The sequence below is a fragment of the Crinia signifera genome, chromosome 19 (assembly GCF_055691185.1).
Source record: "Crinia signifera chromosome 19, ASM5569118v1, whole genome shotgun sequence".
NCBI classification, from domain to species: Eukaryota; Metazoa; Chordata; class Amphibia; order Anura; family Myobatrachidae; genus Crinia; species Crinia signifera.
The window spans coordinates 48,951,749-48,967,370 of record NC_139226.1 but is presented as its reverse complement, the minus strand read 5'-3'; the positions used below and the strand labels follow the sequence as shown (position 1 = coordinate 48,967,370).

Below are 15,622 nucleotides of genomic sequence, written 5' to 3'. Positions count from 1 at the left end.
CGGCACCTGTTAGATAGTCAGCGTAGCGTCCCTGTCAGAATCAGCGTAGTGTTCCCGCGGCCAGCGTAGGCAGCATAGTCCGCGTCCCTGTCAGTATCAGCATAGTGTTCCCACCCGCTCACGGCTAGCTGGAGCTTACGTAGTTAGCATAGACAGTCAGGCGTCCCTGTCAGTATCAGTGTAGTGTTCCCGCCCATTCGCGGCCAGCCGGAGCTTACGTAGTTAGCGTAATCAGTCAGCGTTATGCAGTTAGCGTAGTCAGTCAGCGCTTATTACATTATTTGGGAACCATTGACCATTTTAACCTGCCTGACATGACAGGTGTGAATGTTCCTGAAACACCCCCACTATCCACACCAGCCAGAAGTGTGGTGAGCGGAATGCGGTATGTGTCCTCCTGACCTGTTCATACCCCCACTATCCACATCGGTGTGGAGTTGATTTTATAAAATGTGGTGAGCACAGCGAGCCACTGAGCCCGAAGCGTGGCGAACGCACGCGGAATACACATCAGGTAAACCGCGTCCCCTTGCGGGGCTCGCTGCACTCGCCACGCTTCGGGCTGGCGTGGATAGTGGGGGTTTGAAATGGAGGCATTTGCCAGTATGTAACATGGAGCACTGGCAAATGCGTCCTTTATTGTGCATGAGACGCACTTGCGCACCGCACCCCCCCTCTTTGTGCAGGAGACGTACGCGCTACCAAACCCCTAACCCTGTCCGTCTCCCTGAAGTGAACACAAGCAGGGTTGCCGTAACCTTTCGCGATAATTACCTGCGTCTCAGACAGATGGAGCACCTCTCCGCCGGTGCCCGGGATCTGGCGGTTGCCGGCGCTGTGTGAGAGGCACTCACTAGGCTTGCCAGGGACAGAGCTGCAGCTCCCGGGGACAGTACGATGACTACACAGGGCTGCCGCAGGGACACTACGATGACTACACAGGGCTGCCGCAGGGACACTACGCTGACTACGCTAGGCAGCCATTGGGCTATGCTGACAATGTAGCATAGCCGTGATAATACACAAGTGACCATCCATTTGCAGCTTATGTGCGGGGAGGAAATCATTCAACGACCATCGAATGATTTCTAAGGTTCACGCAAATCTAAGACACTCTCTGGTGTCTTAAATTTGTGGACCAGGAAAAGGGCGGCAGCTGGCATCCGGTGACGTCAGCTGTCCGCCCCGGCACCCGCGTCATCGCAGAATTACCATGGGAACCCCCAGCATTTTAATGGGGACGCCTATGAACCGCTTGGTGTTCCCATGGGCACAGCTCCTCGCCCCCTGCTCTCACTGCTAGGTGCGAACGAGACGGCAAATAACCAATTTGGCGTGACAGCTTGCACTATTAGCTCTGCTGAACTCTCACAAAAGAAGATAACTCAGTTGCATTGAACTCCTGCATTCTTCTATTTCAGAGCTTTTGCAAAGAAGCTGCAACAAATGAGCGCTTTGAAGGTGGTGCAACGAAACTGCTCAGCTTACCTTAAGCTGAGGCACTGGCAGTGGTGGCGACTCTTTACCAAGGTTCAGAATCTTTTAAGCCTTCTTCTTTCTCTAGTGTTATCTGCAAAAATCTGTTGAGATGTGTCATCCTCCCCCAAACTAGCACCTAATGCCTGGGATAGGAGCCATTTATCAGATAAAGGGGCAGATGTATTAAGCCTTAACAAGAGATAAATGCAAGGGTGATAAAGAGAGATAAACATCCAGCCAATCACATCCTAACTGCCATGCTACAGGCTGTATTTTAAAAAAAAAGTCAGTAAGGAGCCGATTGGCTGGACGTTAATCTCTCTTTATCACCCTTGCATTTATCTCTTGTTAAGGCTTAATACATCTGTCCCATTGTACTGTGGGGTAAATGTATGAAGCAGTGATAAAAGAGAAATGAGCCAGAGGAGAAGTGGCCCATGGCAACCAATCAGCAGTGAAGTCACATCTATTATTTGCATAATATAAAATTATACAGAACAGCTAATTGGTTGCCATTGGCCACTTCTCCTCTGGCTCACGTCTCCCTTATCCCTGCTTCATCCATCTACCCCTGAATGAGCTACACTGGGAATATTTAAAGACAGGGTTTCCACAAATGGATAATAGTGCATATAACACCACTGTTGTTTAAACGATTGGAACAGGATCACTATCTATAAACATTTATTTATATAGTGCCAGCATATTCCACTGTGCTTTATAATAGGGGACAGCCATTAATCACTGTCCTCTGATGTGGACGAATGGTCTACGCTTTTTTTCAAAGACTCCCATCTATTTTTAATGCATGGTCAGAAGACACCATAGCATACTGTAACAGAGTCCTGATTGTCAGCAACTATCTGTTTATGTACAAGAAAATGAAATGTGTCACTTATGGTGTCATGGAGAATGTCTAGCTTCTTATAGGGTGGGCTGAGGGAGGTTGTCACTCACCGTGTGTGCAGTGAGTACGTCCATCTCACAATATCAGTGCTCATAAGTGACATGTTTAAACTGATAACACCTCTATGGGAGTAAGCGCATATAATTTTATTCTGTGCAGTATAAATACTGGCCGCTTTTGCATGTGGCCCACAAATATTAGACAGCTTTATTTTTAAACTGCAGTTTGAACACACCCCAGTCAAATCTAGTATCGTTCCGCACATGTTACATCTGCCCCATCTGCAGTGCCCATAGTGAATGCCAACATCATGAACGCATACACCTCTAATATTACCTACAGATGTATCAGTGGCAGCATCGTACTTCCCAGTGACTGCGGGTAGCATTGGGTGGGTTGTTTCAGAATCATTGTGGCCTCGCCTACTGTAGGCATGTTTACACACCCCGATGCTTGTGTTTAGCCTGGCAACGCCATTTTTATGATCATGTCGTGGATGCAGGTCTGTGTTTGCTGCATGTTGCCAGTAAAATACCTCCCATCCTCCTGTGCATTGTGGCAGGTATGCCGATCACGGACTGGCCTTGCAGTCACCATAAATCAGGACTGTCCCACCAATCAGGTCATTTGGGAGGTGTGCAGCACTGTATGTTTTTGTCTTTAAGGCAGTGGTTCCAAAACTTTTTGGAATCCCGGTGCCCCAGAATATCAGAATTTATATCATGGCCCCCTTAGAGCTAAACTCCAGTGAGCTAAAAGAAAGAAAGGTAGACAGTCCCCTCCACTGGCGCCAGGAAGTAGGAAGAGTACGTCCCTTTTAGTGAATTTGGGATCCTCTTCTCCGAATAAGTGTATAAATCACCATATATGTGAATAAATACCATATGCCCCTTTTCATCGCCTCCAACTTAGATTCCTTATTATAGGTATATGGAGTCGAAATCCCTCCTCTCCTCCTGATTACCCTCTCAGGATGGGGTGGTGGTTCCCAAAAAAACAGAGGTGGTGGTATATAGTGTAATACAGTAAATTTATTATGATAAAACCGACATACACACATATAAAAAAGACAACCAATGGATGTAAATGGCCTGTTACCCTTTCTGTTGGAGGAACAAGGAGTGACCCCAGCCCTCAAATGCGCATGGAAACTGATGGTGAGTCCGGATATCACCAAACATTTAGGCAGCTACAGCAGATATGCAGGTACAGGTCCCAACAAAACGATCCACAGGGTCCAAGTCCTAAGAACCAAAGAGGTCCTGGCTTCAAAGCTTTGTTTGGGTCAGCTTCCAGTCAGTCACCCACCATCAGGCAGCCTTTCAGCGCACTACTTCGAAGACTTTCACACAACTTTTTTTGGTCCAGTGAGCTAGAAGTCTAAATATTCTTACTCTTTTTTTTATCAATTTGTAAAAAAATATCAATGTATTCTCCCTGCAGGTGAAGCCGTTACTGCAAGTGACTCGCCAGGATGAGGTCATGCAGGCAAAGGTAGTAGAACTGCAGACGGTAAAGGACAACCAGTTGAAAGCAGAGATGGATCTGAAGGATATGGGAAGCAAATATCAGCAGGTAAGGACATAACAGATAAGGGGACCCAGGTTACCATTATCTACCCCACTCCAAACATTTGGGGTCAATCCATTCAGCATGGTATGAATAGCACAGGAATGAGAATGCACTGTTACGTATATCGGAGAATGCGGTTCTCATAACTGGGTGTTTAGTTGTGGACAGTTTCTGGGGAAGTGCATTTTATGGTTCAAGCAAATCATATGAAACGGCTGTTGTCATTAGGAGAGGGTATCATGTTAGGGGTGACATCTCTAGACAGCCCAGGGAAGAGCAATCCATGGACTGACTTGGTAGTTTACTGATGACCCAGACAAACAAACATTTGTTCCCACTTCTGGCTCTGTGATTGGGATCTACAATTTTAACAGATTGTAACGTCAGTGGTTTTGTGTCTGGTATCTTCCACTTTAATCCAATTATATTACTGAACATGTGAGGAGAAGAACAGACTTTTCTCTTCCTTTGGGGAAACTAAAACAAATCATCTGCTGTGTAACCTTCTGCGCCATAGCAGGATGTAAGCATGAAATGTGATCAATCTTTTGGTGTAGTAAGACGATAGCTGAGCATCTAGAGAAGATTTATACATCAGAATAAATGTACAAAATAATACACAGAGAGAGATCTGCATTAGAGCCCCAAACACACTACACAACGGGGGCCACGGCCGATATAGTAAACCATAGTAGCCGCGGGCGGCCATTATTGTACGTCCACACTGAGCGATATCGGTCGTCGATTTCGTTCAGTGACATCATAGGGGAACGGTACACATGCAGGTCATTTGGCTTTATTGCCCTGCGTGTTCGGTAGAAATTAATCATCGCTAACGATGCGCGGGAGCGTGCTTCATTAACAATATTGAGTGTACACACTAGATGATATTGTGAAAAAAATGATCGGAAAGCACTTTCTAAACGATATCTTTTAGTTTATCTTCTAGTAAATACTGGGCTTTAGTGCAGTCAACAAATATCTGAATATTAGATGTAGGTGTTTGTAAAACCGGCAACTCTGACAAGTCTTGCGGTATTCAATAAATATCATTGTGCTTCTAGCCAGGGAATCACAGAATAATTTAATTTAAATATGCCAGGGGGACATAAAAAGCAAATGACTACAAGTATTGTTTATGTAGAGTCTCCTCCAACCAGGAGGGAAGCCTAGAAAAAGGGGAATAATATTCTGCTTGTCACCCAGAGGACGATACATTGGGAAAACACACAATAGAAGAACACAATAAGGAAAACAATCTTAAAACATCTCTTTCGTGCGTTATTTTTCCTCCAGTCCAGGAGGTGGCAGCGCTGATATACCAGTAGCCTGAGTAATATCATTAACAACTTCTACCATGCCAGAAGCATGGATAAAACAATCAACATGTACCTATTCAGTGGTGAAGGTAGCTTTGTAGGCGTAGAATCACATCTGAAACTACTTTTACCTATAGGTCAAAAAAACTTGATTGATATATTTCATTAACTACAATGGAGTAGGTAAAAATGGACCGGATACAGGACAGACTGGCCACATGGAAAATCACCAGTTGGGCCCTACTGTCTAAGGGCCCCACTTCCTCCTTTATGGTGTACCTTTTATTATGGATAAACTTTAGTGCTTGGATTGCTTCTATGGAAATGATATTAATATTATCTCTCCTGCCTAGCAAAGTGGATAGTCCTGAAGCACAGAAAAAAAAAAATCCAGATGCACTTTATATATACTAAGCACTCCATTATCATTCTTCCTATGTAATATAACACATAGCTGTTGCTTCTTAATATGTAACACTTCAACACCTCACAAGTGTGATGCCTTGGAGTGGTTAGTTTGTGCAGGCCTGGGGGGTCCCATGTCCTGGACTTGATATTAAGCTGGGTACACACTAGACAACCTACAAATGATGCGATGTCATCCACAATTTCCCTTGAACTCCCGGACCAGCGATAAAGCACATACACACTGTGTACTTACATAAAATAAATCCAGCATGTAGGGCCTGACCTAATGACGTGATGAACGTCTCAAAGGAGCACGCTGGATGATGTAGACAATTTACAGATGAATGACAAAATCCTTACAATTCGCAGATGAATGATAAATCCTCCCAAAAAAATCCTCTAATGTGTACCCAGCTTTAGTATTAGGGACCGTGCGGGCGGCCCTTGTTGGACTCGCAAGGCTGTGAAATTTTGCGAGTCAACCAGAATAAGGGCCTACGTCTGCAGTTAGGATGTGCAGTCCAAGCCCCCCCACCCCAATATAGTCCTGAGACACCCCTGTCCACTCCTTTATAAATTTGACCTATTCTATTCTTTGCATGTCCTCTGTAATGGTTGGCCAGCTCACTCTGTGGGGGATGGTCATACCCCCTTTGGTGGTTGGCCACACCCCTTAGGCTTGAGCACCTACCACTGCATACCCTGGTGGATCCTTCAAGCCCCAGTCAGATACTGACAGGATATATTATATAATTTCTTTAAATGTACTATGTTTTTTACTATTATTTCGGTACTCTTTACCTAGAAGGGCGCCAACGATCAAAATCGTGGTCATCGCGGGTAAAAATCGCGGTGATCGCGGTCATCGCGGGCATCGCGGGTAAAATTGGATGGTCGCGATGACCGCGATCACCGCGATTTTCCCATAGGGAACAATGTTAAAAAAGCTGATTGACCGCGATTTCACTGTTAAATGGCTCAATTGACCCGATTTGGCCATATTAACCCTGAATTAGGCCCAATTAACCCTTAAATGTCCCCCCCAATTTTTGACGCCACCCCACGATCCACGCCAACCCGAAGCGTGGCGAGCGCAGCGAGCCCGCGAGGGGCGGCGGTACGCGTCCTCCGACCTTTTCATGCCCTACTATCCACGTCGGCGTGGTGTGAGAATAGAATAGTGTGGCGAGCGCAGCGAGCCACCGAGCCCGAAGCGTGGCGAGCGCAGCGAGGGGACGCGGATACCTTCACAGGTAGACGCGTCCCCTCGCGGGCTTCACAGGTGTCCGGGTCGCCACGGACACCTGTGAAGCCCGCGAGGGGACGCGTATAACTGTGAAGGTATCCGCGTCCCCTCGCTGCGCTCGCCACGCTTCGGGCTCGGTGGCTCGCTGCGCTCGCCACACTATTCTATTCTCACACCACGCCGACGTGGATAGTAGGGCATGAAAAGGTCGGAGGACGCGTACCGCCGCCCCTCGCGGGCTCGCTGCGCTCGCCACGCTTCGGGTTGGCGTGGATCGTGGGGTGGCGTTAAAAATTTGGGGGGACATTTAAGGGTTAATGGGCTCTGTAGCCCATTTAACATTGATTCCTATGGCCAAATCGGGTGGATTGAGGCATTTAACACTAAAATCGGGTCCATCGCGGCTTTTAACATTGCTTCCTATGGGAAATCGGGAGCATCGCGTCGCGGGCATCGCGGGTACGTTTATGGCCGGCCGCGACGCGACCGACACGATTTTCATGTTTTACATTGATTTCAATGGGAAATCGCGGGCATCGCGTCGGTCGCGTCGCGGCCATACATAAATGTACCCGCGATGCCCGCGACGGGCGCCGTACTAAGTAAAGAGTACCATTATTTCAATGAAGAGGTTTCGGTAAAAATGGGATTTATGATGGTTGTACATTGTAGTTAGCTACAAAATAATATAACATGCAGTCACTTTGTACTTGTTCCCCAGTTGATGGAAGAGAAGAGCATATTGGCAGAACAGCTGCAGGCGGAGACAGAGTTGTTTGCGGAGGCGGAGGAAATGCGCGCTAGACTCGCGGCAAAGAAGCAGGAGCTAGAGGAAATATTGCATGATCTGGAGTCTCGGGTGGAAGAAGAAGAAGAGCGGAGTCTGCAGTTGCAGAATGACAAAAAGAAGATGCAGCAACATGTGCAGGTAAACTGGCGATCATCAGCATGCATTCTGCATATTACCCCCACCTGTCCGCTGATGTGCACAGAAACTGCATCATGGTTTATGTCTCCAATATTATACAGTGCAAAGCAGAAGCTGCATGTAAAAGAACATACCCCCAAAGTGGCCTCAGTGTAGTTCCTCTTACTAATGATAATTATTAAATATTTTAATATTGATGGGTTTAGAGTAAAGGCCCATACACACTGGGTGACTTTGAGCTGAAAGCCCCTCAAAACAGCAAATTTGAGCGACTTTCGGATCAAAGCCGCCCAGTGTGTGCGGCTTTCACGGCGATGATGCTGGAGCGCACATCAACGCCGGGAAAGCCGCTCATCTGCTAGTATTACCAGCGGAAGAGTGGCTTTGAAGATGGCTTTGCATATCGCTGTGCTATGCAAAGCCGTCCTCCCCCCGCTGAAGGCGCCGGGCAGGGGGAAAGCCGCTCAGTGTGTATGGACCTGACTATCATTAGAAAACCATCAATGTTTTAGCCATTGATTCTGAGTGCTGCATATGTGCAGACAAAAGCCACCGTACCGCTGCGGATGGCAAAAACACTTGTCATCAACTGTAGACTATCAATCGTTTAAACAAAATTGATAGTTGATGGCATAGTTTCCTAGCAGTCTTCACCTGACTGGTAACTAGAATTGGGAGTGTGTGTGCGGTGGTACAATCATTTTCTTGCAATACTTTGGACAGGAGGAGATCAAACGTCACAAGTAAGATTGTGTAGGTGTGTCCGCGCATATCGTCTGTAGTTTGAGGATGTTTATTCGGGATTAGGGTCGAGAGAACATTCACATGAGACCCTAGATTGTATAGGTGTGTACCCAGCGTAAGTCTTTGTCTATCCCGGTAATAAAGCAGTAGTGATATTATCTTCTTTCTCTGTATGTCAGGACTTAGAGGAACAACTGGAGGAAGAGGAGGCCGCGCGGCAAAAACTACAGCTGGAGAAAGTGACAACAGAATCAAAGCTCAAAAAGATGGAGGAGGATATCCTCTTATTGGAGGACCAGAATGCCAAACTCGCTAAGGTACCTACCATGAATGTTTGGGGTGAAACGGTTTATGTGACTTTTTTTAAAGTTTAATTCTCAGTGACCCTCACATACTGAATATTCAGAGCATAAGATACCTACATTTTAATGCAATAAAAGTACAAAATTCCTTGTTACTTACACGATCATTCCCATTATACCAGGAGAGGAAACTGATGGAAGATCGTATTTCTGAATTCACCTCTAACATGGCCGAAGAAGAAGAGAAAGTAAAGAGTTTGAGTAAACTGCGCAACAAATATGAAGCCATCATTGCAGACATGGAAGGTAGGAACATATTACTACATTTCTGTTTATTAACGCTTTAAGTGCCAAGGGAATTTGTCAAAATGGTGGGAAAATTGCCAAGAAAACATTTTTATTCATCGTAATGACCTGTAATATTTACCTTATATAGGAAATAGATTCCTTTTTTTACACAACATGTTTTATTTGAATCTATATAACAAATGTGAGCGACGCTGGCGTTTTTAATGGATATTTTGCGCATTTCTCATGAGATATTGGCACTCAGAGGGTTAAAGCCATTTGTATGGCTTGTAAGTGTTATTGTTTCCTTTATTTGTAGAACTCTTTACCATCAGGGAGACCTCGACCATGAGTTGTATCTTGCTGCGTCACAAAGCAGTGGGTGCTATCTCTTCCATTCTCCCTTGTGTAAAGTGTGTCCACTTTGTCCAACTCTTGGCACAGTGCCGTAACAGGGCTTCATGCCGCCCAGTGCTGGACACACCCTCTGAGGGCATGACATCATGCCCAGAGGGCGGGGCTACCAAGAAGAGCAGCACTGCCCAGGGCACCCTCAGGACTTTGTGGGAGGCTGCCTCCTGTGCTCTGTGCAATGGCACCCCCATAATTACGGCCATGTCTTGACCGCTGCCCTCTTTGTGTCCTGTGCCTAGTTGTAGCTGGGAGATGGAGATCCCTCACTGTTACCTGAAGCCAGCATATGGATAGACCATTTCTGCCGGTCATACAGCAGAAGAACAGAGTATATAGTCCAATTCCATCAATAGGAATAGAATGCTCCTAGTCTGGTCTATTAAATCAGATGAGATTGATTGAGTAACCTGCAGCCGCTGTGCGCACTTTCTAGCAGTAACGATGTGAACGTGTTTTGATAAATGTTTCAGATCGTCTTAAGAAAGAAGAGAAGGGGAGACAAGAGATGGAGAAGATGAAACGGAAACTTGATGGAGAGACATCAGATTTATCTGATCAGATCCTGGAACTTCAGCAGCAGATTGAGGAACTTAAACAACAGCTGGCCCGTAAAGAAGAAGAGCTGCAGGCTGCTCTCGCTAGGTACTGTACCTGTAGCTGTATATTTGTATTGTATTCTTGACAGCCACTTAAATTCTCATGGAGTTTACATGTTGATCCCTTTATCTACACAGGGTTGAAGAAGAGGCAAGCCAGAAAAACAATTTAATCAAGCAGCTTCGAGAATTACAGTCCCATATCTCTGAATTGCAAGAAGACATGGAAACTGAAAGGGCTGCGCGAGCAAAAGCAGAAAAGCAGCGCCGGGACCTGGGGGAGGAGTTGGAGGCGCTGAAAACCGAACTAGAAGACACTCTAGATTCTACTGCTACGCAGCAAGAGCTCAGGTGAGAGAGGACAGACTGACCATTGCCCACTGTGGCCCATACCGGCTGCCTCAGCATGCCATCAGTGGCAAGAGAGACGTTGCTGGTGGTATAGCGGAGCGAATTGCATCTTATTTGTAACGCAAGTACAGCAAAACCACCCAGAGAAACTGATCTGACAGGCCAGATATCATAATCTGCATGGTGATTGGCCTATTTGAACTATGAGGCAGATGTATTAAGCCTGGTGAAGTGATAAAGTGGAAGATGATAACGCACCAGCCAATCAGCTATGTTTGAAAAATGACAGCTAGGAGCTGATTGGCTGAGGCCGTATCACTTTCCACTTTATCACTTCACCAGGCCTAATACATCTGCCCCTGTGTCTCAAAACATGTGGCTTTCCTTCTGTCAGTTTGACCAAACTGCAGACATTTGGAGGTTTGGCTCTGAAAACTGCATAAGGTGGTTTTCAAATACAAAACCACCTCTTAGTAAATTCCCCTCTTACTCACCATTTTTTATTGACTACCATAAAATGACCAGATAGTGGTTTACTCTTGGTTTTCCCCATAAGATTCCTATATAAAACAGCATTCCATAAACAGCTATTGCCGTATTTGTTTGTTCCTGCTAAATTATATTCTTGTCCGAGGTTCAGCTGGATGTGAATTGTAAACTGTGTCCCTAATTCAGGACAAAACGTGAACAAGAAGTGACCGATCTAAAGAAGACAATTGAGGAAGAGTCAAAGGTCCACGAGTCTCAAATCATAGAGATACGTCAGCGCCATACACAGGCCCTGGAGGATCTCTCAGAACAGCTAGAACAGTCACGTCGGGTATGTAGGACATAAGCAAAATGAATAATGCTTCTTAGTAAAGAGAACATGTTTGGGTAAAGAAATTGGTACTTTTTTCCACCAATCATGGAATACTACATATGGCCCCACAGGTTATACCAACAGATTATAACCTTACTAAGGCAAAACTAGGGGAGATGCAGCGAACATTAGAGAGATATAAAGCAGATAGAGATAAAGAACCAACCATCTACTCCCATGCTACAAGCTGTGCAGGATCTGATTGGTTGGCATTTTATCTCTGTCCATTGTATCTCTCTGCAAGGCTTACGGGGCCTATACATGGGGAGATGTGCTAGAGCATTCTCAGCTATGCTAGATTGCTCAGAATGATCAGCAAGATCGCTAAGCACACAGTACTGCACAGCAGTGTGTCAGCGTTGTGTGCTGATCGATCTGTCATGCCCATTGTTCTCCGGTAAGAACAATGGCCCTGATCCCAGCAATTACTAGAATTTTCCAGCATGCTAGATAGTTAGTACATAGACCTCTTTATCTCTCTCCAATGCTTGATATATCTATTCCATAATATTTCCAGAATCCTATTATTTCAGTGATATACAGATGGAGCGCCTCTCAGCGCTGGGAATTGCCAGATTCCCTGCACTGGCGGAGAGGTGTTCCATCAGATGGGGACGCGCAAGCGTCTCACACACTTGCGTGTCTCCGTCACCCGGCGTCAAGGAGCGCAATCCCTGCCCGTCTCCGCTTCAGGGATAGGACGGGTGCGGGGAGGCAGCAGTGGGCTCAGACGGAACGGAGCACGCGAGCGCCTTGTGCACTCTCACCCCCTTCCGTCTGATGGCGGGTCGTGGTGGTTGGCGATAGAATCGCCAGGACCTGCAGCAATCAGAGACGCTCCACCTGATGCCCATAAATTACTAAGCCGTTGTACACCCTGTTTACTATTCCTGTTCGATTATGTTCCGTCAGCGTGTAACTACTGTATATGTATCCTGTGTCTATTTAGTTCAAGGTGAACCTGGAGAAGGTAAAGCAGACGCTGGAGAGTGAGAACACTGATCTAATTAAGGAAGTCAAAAACCTTCATTCATCAAAACAAGAATCCGAACAGAAGCGGAAAAAATTAGAGGGACAAGTGTCGGAACTCCAGCTCCGCGTCTCTGAGAGTGAAAAAATCAAGGGGGAACTGGCAGAAAAGCTACATAGACTACAGGTACATGGCATAGGTTATTCTAGATGACCAATTGTGATCTGTGATTGGTACAGCTCCCATACAGTCACTCTTTATGACCAATCATCTTTATCAGTTGTCCTTCAGCACCCAGAAGTATCACTGACCATCTCACCCTCTAGTTTAGCTATTTACTTTCCATATTTGCCATTTGTATGTTCACAGGCTGAAATGGATGGCATGTCCGGTGCACTGGGTTCCACGGAAAGCAAATCTATTAAGCTCACCAAAGACCTGTCTACAGTGCAGTCCCAGCTGCAAGATGCCCACGTATGTCATTCTCTTATCATCCTTCCTTTCATCTGCATCGTATCAGCTTTATTATATCATCTGTATTATTATAATTGTCTTGTTGTAAATAATACTGCAGGAGCTATTGCAAGAGGAGACCAGACAGAAGTTAAACTTGAGTTCTAGAGTAAAACAGTTGGAAGAGGAGAAGAATAACCTGTTAGAGAACTTAGAGGAGGATGAAGGAGTCAAGAGTCAGCTCAACCGTCAAATCCAGGCCCTGCAACAACAGGTACTTGCCCTATAGGAAAACGGGTGTGTTTGGGGGGGGGGGGGGGGGGGGCGCTGCTATCATGCTGAGATTTGTAGTGGCACATGGAAAAAAGATAAATGCAGCTGCGATGAGAATAAATTCTGACAATCAGAAATTTTGTAAGTAAACTCTGCAGTTTAAAATGGGGTAGTGATGTTTCTTAGCACGTTTGGCCAAAAAAGCGAGCCCACCTACCAAAGCAAGGTGAACCTTTATCGGCTGGGTCCCTACATCCCAAAAATGTATCCAGGACTTACCTTCATAGTGCTCATCCTAATGTGTATAATGGGGGTTATTCGGGTTTAGTCGCTCGGATGCGAATTCGCATCCTTGCGAGTCAACCTAACCCCGCCTTGCGAATGGTGGTATGCCGGCCCACCATTCGCAATGCATGTTCCTTTGCACTGGCTGCAAATGGATGTTTTACATAACCATCCATTTGCAGCGTGCACGGGAATGATGTGGAACATGCATGTATATGTAAGGGTGCTCTAAGGCACCCTTACATATGTGTGCACATTCAGAAGGAAGTAGCGGGGCAGCTGCACGCCCCCGGTGCCCATGTCACGGCCTCATTAGCATGAGACCGCCCATAAAACACTGGGCATTTACATATGCTAATGGAGCCACGCCATGCCCCTCTCTGCAACCCCACCCGCTGTCCTGGGTGCGTGCACCCAGCGATACGAGTGTTTGCAGTTGGTGCACGCACCCTGTGCATACACATGCGCAGAAATAAAACATCAGTTCCCGTGCGAACGAACAGCTGCAGTGAACGGACCTGAATAAGGTCCAATGTGTAGACTGCTTTAGAAGAGGGGGTGGGGGGGCTGCAAACACTAATAGTACATGTTCTATAGAACCAGCAATGCATTTTTTTCCTAGTGCTATGTAAAATACAGTATGTACAGAACACTGCAGTTGAATGCAGTTGATGCAGTTGATGAAAGACTTGCTACTATTCATAGTTGCCAATTTACTTTGGTCCTGACGTAATTAGTGTTTGTTCACCATCTGTGTTTTATGTTTCGCTCTCAGCTCCTTGAATCTAGGAAGAAGATGGAGGAACATGGAGGAGCAGTGGACGGGCTGGAAGAGGCCAGAAAGAAGATGGCAAAGGAGTTAGAGCTCATGCACCAACGTTTTGACGAGAAGCATCAAGTCAACGACAAGCTGGAAAAAACGAAAAATCGCTTGCAGCAAGAACTGGATGACCTCATTGTGGATCTAGATCATCAGCGGCAGATTGTTTCCAACCTGGAAAAGAAGCAGAAGAAGTTTGATCAGGTGAACACAGTATAAAAAGTGTTTGGTATGGACTGCTGAAAAAGGACAGCGGTATGTGGAACCCGACATGCCGGCATTACACTCAGCAGTGGTCATTATACTCGGTCCTCAAGTACTCCCAACAGTGCATGGTTTGCAGGTCTCCTCACAGAATCACAATTGAAATAATTAGCTTCACCTGAGGATCTTTTAAAATGTGGCAGTGAATAATCAGGTGATCTGTAAAACATGAACTGTTGGGGGTCCTTAAAAACCGAGGTTGAGAACCACTGCTCTGAAGCATCGACACCATCTCAACTTTACCTACGCAGGTAAATCATCATTTTTAAATTTGTAAAGCCAAGAGTGTGACAGTGCTGTACGGCGCAGTACTGGCATGTCGGACTGCACATACTACTGAAGCTTCTTGGCGATATTCTAACTGTCGATAAGGTAATTACAACCCGATAAAAACCGTCAACAAATAATTGATCTGCATAAAATCACAACAGAGGACTAAACAGGTATGGTTGACGAGAGGAGCGAACCCATCATTTATTTATTAACAGTTTCTTATATAGCGCATACATATTCCCCAGCGCTTTACTTGAACATTCACATCAGTCCCTGCCCCAGTGGAGCTTACAATCTATATTCCCTACCACATGTACACGTGCACACAGACATTCTAGGGTTAATTTTTGTTGGAAGCCAATTAACCTACCTGTATATTTTTGGATTGTGGGAGGAAACCAGAGTACCCGGAGGAAACCCACGCAAGTACGGGGAGAATATACAAACTCTGCACAGTTAGAGCCATGGTGGGGATCGAACCCATGACCTCAGCGCTGTGAGGCAGTAATGCTAACCACTACACCATCCGTGCTGCCTGTGAACACTCTGTAGAACCCTCATCTCAATAGTCTCAGCGCAAGCTCATGCCTCTAGGAAACATAGCACCCATCATGTTCCTGGCACTCAGGTCTCCGGGAACACAGCACCCTCCACGTTCTCACGACAAATCTCTACTAAATCACTGAGAAATTGCATCATTTTCCATGTGATTCCTGTTCCAGCGATAGGGCTGACGCAGGACTCAGTGGTGGTGAGTTATTGAATGTGGGTGCTGGGTATGCATTGGGGTCCCCAATGGACCCAGGGCCCATGTGTACCACAAGCACTGCACCAATTATAGATACGCCACATTCAGCCACGCCCCCTA

General features: G+C 46.0%; 1 protein-coding gene across 8 annotated transcripts in view; it reads left to right on the top strand.

The window, feature by feature from the left end:
- LOC146042515 (myosin-10-like) overlaps window positions 1-15,622 on the top strand; it is a 191,511-nt gene that overhangs the window by 155,560 nt on the left and 20,329 nt on the right. For all 8 annotated transcript variants that reach the window (XM_083162556.1, XM_083162558.1, XM_083162554.1 and 5 more), the window contains 12 exons: window positions 1,422-1,530; window positions 3,830-3,961; window positions 7,653-7,859; window positions 8,783-8,920; window positions 9,088-9,211; window positions 10,078-10,249; window positions 10,342-10,554; window positions 11,230-11,374; window positions 12,366-12,572; window positions 12,756-12,860; window positions 12,961-13,113; window positions 14,173-14,421. In XM_083162556.1, coding sequence (XP_083018682.1) covers window positions 1,422-1,530; window positions 3,830-3,961; window positions 7,653-7,859; window positions 8,783-8,920; window positions 9,088-9,211; window positions 10,078-10,249; window positions 10,342-10,554; window positions 11,230-11,374; window positions 12,366-12,572; window positions 12,756-12,860; window positions 12,961-13,113; window positions 14,173-14,421 — 1,954 coding nt within the window. The remainder of the gene's footprint in view (window positions 1-1,421; window positions 1,531-3,829; window positions 3,962-7,652; window positions 7,860-8,782; window positions 8,921-9,087; window positions 9,212-10,077; window positions 10,250-10,341; window positions 10,555-11,229; window positions 11,375-12,365; window positions 12,573-12,755; window positions 12,861-12,960; window positions 13,114-14,172; window positions 14,422-15,622) is intronic.